This window comes from Nyctereutes procyonoides, unplaced genomic scaffold (assembly GCF_905146905.1).
Source record: "Nyctereutes procyonoides isolate TBG_1078 unplaced genomic scaffold, NYPRO_anot_genome, whole genome shotgun sequence".
NCBI lineage: Eukaryota > Metazoa > Chordata > Mammalia > Carnivora > Canidae > Nyctereutes > Nyctereutes procyonoides.
Window position 1 is genome coordinate 9,303,148 of NW_026575034.1, and position 6,018 is coordinate 9,309,165.

At 50.5% G+C, this 6,018-nt stretch overlaps 1 protein-coding gene across 1 annotated transcript in view; it reads right to left on the reverse strand.

Moving 5' to 3' along the window:
• Window positions 1–5,735, reverse strand: part of NAV2 (neuron navigator 2) — a 724,598-nt gene extending 718,863 nt beyond the window's left edge. The window contains exon 1 of the mRNA XM_055317510.1: window positions 5,194–5,735. Within this exon, the coding sequence (XP_055173485.1) occupies window positions 5,194–5,268 (75 nt within the window). The 5' untranslated portion in view covers window positions 5,269–5,735. The remainder of the gene's footprint in view (window positions 1–5,193) is intronic.
• Window positions 5,736–6,018: the final 283 nt, after the last annotated feature.

Genomic DNA, 6,018 nt, shown 5'->3' on the forward strand with positions numbered 1-6,018 from the left:
TCCAGGTGAACACAAGGTGTAAGCAAAGACTCAGGGTTTGGGGGGGTGGAAATGTACCGGTTGTTCGTGCAACAGCAATCAGAGTTTGGCAAGAAGACTGGGTGAGAGACAACGGGAGACTATGACAGCCAGGGCAGTCCCCACTTCTGCTTCCTCACTCCATGCCAGGCCCGGTGCTCAGCACCCTACAACCTATGAGTAAATACCACTGGGGAACACAGCCCAGGGAGGCTACAGAACTTCTCCAGGCTTGAAGCTGAGGTCAACAAGCCTCCCAGGAGATTCAGGCTCTTCTTACCCGTGACACCCCAGAGATTGGGGGCTGCGGCATAAAGTGCCAGGAGCTAGGAACAGCGTCTTCTGAGGACACAGTGGGGAAATCCTTAATGAGGTGGTAACAACTGGGTTCTGGGAAGAGTCATCTGGCCAGGAGGGGAGGATGGACCAAGGAGAAATGGAAACAAAAGAGCCAGCCAGGAAGCAATGCCACCAACCAGGCAAGAATTCCTGAGCCTCAGACTCGACAGTGAGATCAGAGAGGAGACAGCTGCCAGATATATAGCAGCATGGAGCAAGTGCAGCTGATGCCCGCATGGCAACGTCGTGGGGGGGGGGGTGAGGGGAGAGGGCAGGGGAGGGGGGAGCAGAAGGCCAAATGATCCCGAGCTCAACCACAGGTGACAGGGAAGTTGGGGGTGCCATTAATAAAAAATGAAGAGGAGAAGCCGATAGGGCAGTAGGATAAAACACTCCCCTTTGCAGGGCAGGAGTTGGCAATCCACAGCGGTTCAGCCAACCTTGGAGATTTTAATTACACTAAGCCTCAGTTCACCCTCTCCAAAGTCATTTTTTTTAAAAAACTGTCTCCAGGAGCCTTTCATGCTGAGAAGCTGACAGCCAGGAGAATTCACACTAAACCATCTTTGTCACCACTCAGTCATCAAGCATCTTAAAAACCCCTGAACAATTCTTATTTTACAGTGTTCACCCTCTGTGGGAAAGCTCCATCTGTGAAGGACAAACTTCTAAGGAGGAGTAGAGAAAAATCAATCACAGAGTCATTCCCCTGACTGATCAATAGGTGTCTGTCAGGGAAATTCTACTTCTCCCATCTATGCTAGTTAAGTGGGTTCTTGCAGCACTGAACAATACTTACCGCACTGAATTTCTCTCCACGGCAATTTGCAGCCCTGGGCCTCTCTAGATTTTTTCCTGACTTCAGCACAGAATTTAAATTTGACAAGTGCTGGGCATGCATGAGACCCACTGTCCATAAGTGGTGCCAAGATAAGTCACCCCAGGGGAAGTTCTGAGTGGCACCCCCCTGAATGGCAGGGTGAGAGCGGGCGTGCTCACATCTAAAATCTGCGGTCTGATCTTCCCGTGGCCAGCTGCTTCTTATCAGTGAGGTCCCCACTCAGAGACGCGCCCTCAGGGAGGCATCCCCTAGGCTCAGCTAGGTCGGCCCTCGTGGGAGCCAGGAATTGCCTCCCTCTCAATCTGCAGGGTAGCTGCACAGGTGTATAAGAGGCATAAAAGTCCACCAAGCTGTAAACGTAAGCAGCATGCATTTTACTGGATGTAAGTCATCCCTCTATTAAAAAGGAAATTGAAATGATTATAAATATGAAAGGCACCCCTCCCCTCACCCGTTACACCACCATGCCCTATTTATTTTCCTTAGAGCATAAACCGCTGTCCACAAATAAATGACGTTGTTACTTGCCTATGGCTGACTGTGCAGGGAGGCACTCACTCCCCAGCACAGTAGCCGCTAGTCACATGTGTTTATTTCAGTTTAAATAAACTAAATGAGATTTAAAATTAAGGTCCTCAGTCACACTAGCCACATATCAATTGCTCCGTGGCCCGCTGTGGCTAGAGGCTACTATTTTGTTCGGTGCAGGAACAGAACATTTCCATCACTGCAGAAAGTTATATGGGACAGTTCTGGTCTAAAATGTGAGCTCCAGGACAGAGGCCTTGTCTGTCTAGTTTATGCCAGGCTCCTAGGAGAGTGGTAGGCACATGGAAGGCACTTAGTATAAATATTTGTTGAAAGGATGAATAAAGGAATTTTGTTATACCAAAAAAAAAATTGCGGAGCAAAAACAAAAACCTGGAAACATCCTAAATGTGCATCTCTAAGGGATTAATTAAATAAATTTTGGCACATTCTATACTGGGACTCTATTCAGTCGTGGAAAGGCACAGAGAAGGTGTGTATATAATGACTCAGATATCTACACTACATTAAGTGAAAGAGCAAGTTCCTTAAAAATATGCACAGTGCGATTCCATTTTTTATTAAGAAACACAAACCCAAACTAGTCACGAGCGATACATACCCAACTGTTAATCGGTGCTGGGTAGAATTAGAGAGGAGAGGCATCTGCATTCTGTGTTCTTCTGTAATGTCTGAACGTGTAATGAGTATGTATTACTTGAGGGTTCTTTTTGAGATTCAAAACAAAATTACATGCAGCCCTCTAAGAACAAAAAGAGGGGAAAAAAGCCCACATTGCAAACTGTCCCTAGAATATACAGAACATTTCTTACATAATTACCAAGTGCCAAATTCCTTACCAGCTTTATTTCATTTAATCTTAACAACCCTGTAATTAAATACCATCATCAGCCGTTAAAAATGCAGACTCTAAAGATCAGACAGGTTAAGTAGCTTTCCCGGGGTTGCACAGCCAGCACACAACACAACTGGCATTTGAACCCAACTCTCTGGGCACTCTTCACCACAGAAAGCACAGGCAAATACCACCCAGAAAAGCCCAGAACTAGCCACTCCAACTACATGAAACCCCAAACAAGGGCCAAGTTACATTGAGTTGCAGGAAACCAACCAACCGAACCCTGGAGAAGTGGCGTGTGCTGCTCAGGACAGTCGGAAACAGAGCAAAATTGAGGCCAGCCACTCTCCCTCCGCCTTGTCTCCCGAGCTCCCCCCAGTTGTCCTCGGTGCACTCACACACACAAACACAGACACACGCATGCACACACGCATGCACGCACAGACTGCCAGCAACGCCACAAGGATCTGGTGCCAATGCACGCCTGGTAACCTAAGCATGCTGGTGGAGACGTCCCAGCTCCCCAGCAGATGCCTTGATTGTGCCTTTGTTGGATTTTCAGCCAATCCCCCCTAAAGAGGAGTTTTCAGCTCACCCGAGATATCTGAGCCAAAACACTGCAGAGTCGCCTTTCAGCTCGGTGGACAAGGCATTCCAGGCTGCAAGCCGGGAGGCTTGTTTAGCTTCACACTTGACGCAAATGGGGTGTGTGTTTACCCACAAACACACACATGCACACACCAACAGAAGCTGCTGCCGCCAACAGAAGCCGCTGCAAGAGGCAGTATTTCTAGAAGCCCAGGAACTGTACTCGAGTAAAACTGTACTTGAGCAACACAGAACTGGATCACGACGCCTATCAGGAAAAACGATCTCACTCCTCCTGAGCAAAGTTTCAACCACAGCCTGGAAAATTCAGTAGGAGATGAAATGTAATACTCTATTAAGCCTTATTTTGCCAGCACAAGTGAGAGCTCACTCAAGCATGGAGAGTCATTAAAATGGATCTTACATATATCATTATAAATTTAATAATCGCCATGACGGCTAGAGTTCAAGTTAAAATGAATGTCAGCTGAGCATGACCAATTGATGTTACCCCAGCTGCCACAGAGACTCACTTGGGGTTATATTCCACTTCCAGAGGCTCCATAGTACATGTGGACCCAACACAGCCAGAGCCAAGAACAGATGGGAAATGCAGACATCTACACCTAGCCAAGGAGAGGCCGTCATAATTGCATATTATCTCGGTGTACCAGCCCAATTAAAATTTTCTACAGTGTCAGAGGTCCCAAATGTTCCTCCACTAAGTGTCTGGATACCAAACTTGGCTGACACTTAGCAAAATGCAGTCAATCCCAGGTCCCGTTCACAACAATTATCAATTTTCCTCCTATCTCTCAGAAAGCTCCTGCAGAAATCCTGGTAGGTTATACGCTGAGTAAGTCAAACACCACAAAACAAATTTACTTATCTAGGCGCCTAAGATCGTGGGCATTCTTCCTACGTCCTGGGAAGTGTAGTTTCGGGAGTGGAATCTTTTTCTTTAGGAATGGAGTCAGCATCTAGGCTTATAAGATGAATTCTGTTTCCGTTTATTTTTATCCCTTGAAATGCAGAGCAAAACCTCATACAAAACCCTACTCACTCTCACACACGCATAGAGCCATCTAAAATCTAGGGGAAGTTCCAAGGCTACTTTTCCCCTCCGCGTGGATTTCATACCGGGAAGAAATGGGTTTTGAGACACAGAAGGAGAGGGAATACTCCACACAGGGAACACCACAAGTTTTTCTACCATCCGCAACATCTTCCGAGGAAATATCAGAAATTATTTTCAGATTAACACAGGTTCTGGCTCTGCTTGAGCTGTGTTTAACCCTTGCCGCTCCTGGCCCTAGCAACTCCCCCTGGGAGTGGGGAGACACAGCTCCAGCTCTCTTCCTAGACAGCCAGCCTCCCGAACGTCTGGCTTTTTAAAGACAAGTTGAACTTTAACTGGTACACTGGTCCTGGGTGGCTGCAGCTTTCACACCGATGACAGCAAGTGACCTACACTCAACAGGCCTTTTTAAACGGCTGTGACATTCTCACAGATGGGGCCAAAGACCGGAGTCCGATAGGTTTTTGATCCGTCAACACAAGAGCCAGCAGACCACACGGAGAAAACCTCAAACGACACCACGGCTTGTCAGGAGCCCCATTTCCAAAAGGTGCTAAGAGTGCGTGAATCCCAGAGGGGGCCTCAGTGCGAGGAAGCCCAGATTCGACGGAGAGGAGAGGAGGAGAGGACGCACCACACGACGCTTTTGGTTTGTTAACTCCCGGGGTTGTGAAAGCATAGGAATCCTTGACTTTCTGGCTCCCGGGATCAAATGCTGTCCCCCGCCCTTCTCTTCTTCCTCTTGTCCCCTTGCCCACCTCAAGCCCAGCACCCGGACCTGCCAGAGCGGGAGCCGCCACCCCACCTGCTCAACCGGGAGAGACGCAGCAGCGAGCACAACGGGGACAACCAGGTCCTGCCCCGACACGGCCACCCGGGCTCTCCGCATCGTGCTGAGCAACTCCAGCGCCGGAGGCCAAGCGTCGCAGTTGTGGCACTTACCCTCTTTTGATCTTCCAGCCCATGGGTCACCAGCTTTCTCTTCTGCTGTTGGCCGGGCTCAGAGACCGGTTCCATTTCCCAGGAGTAAAATCCCTCTCTCCTTCAGCGATGCTTCCAAATCCACGGAGGAGGAGAATGAGGCAGGCAGAAGGGCTGCATGCGCGCCGCCCGACACGGCCCTCTCCGGCCCTCTCCGGCCCAGGCAGCCCACGCGACCTCTTCAAAGGTCTTCCCGGCTTCTGGAAATCCACTCGGGGACCTCGCTCGCCATCACTGCCCGAGCCATGAGGGCGGCTGCCGCCGGCATGGTGAGAGCTGGGGACCGGGGCTCGACTTCAGTTCCACGACTGGCTTCCCGAGAGCCCGGGGCACAGATCTGGGCAAAGGCGAGTCCATGTCCTGGGGCCCGGGCCACATCACTGCCCCTGAAGTCCCTTCCCTCGCTGTCTCCTTGGCACCGGGAATTTATATGTCAATAACACCGTGAATGGGCATTTAATCCCCCGCGCCGCCAGCATCCACATCCCTCTCCGGCAGCCCCTGGCTCCCATAAATCACCGCAGAGGCTGCGCGGAAAGCCGCCCCCCACGGCTCCTGCGGGCGTGCATCACAGAGGCTGCTGTCGTCTTTCCTCACCGACTGACACCCATACCTGCGGAGACAGTGGTCAACAGTCAGATGTGTGTCTTGGAGAGAGCTCAGGGGTGAGCTGTCCTGCCCACCAGCTGGAGCCCCAACCATGCAGCAGCCAGCGATCCTCCTCCGAGCCTCTCAGTCCCCCCAGCACATCCATGGACAGGCGACCGGGTGGGGGGGCCTCATGGG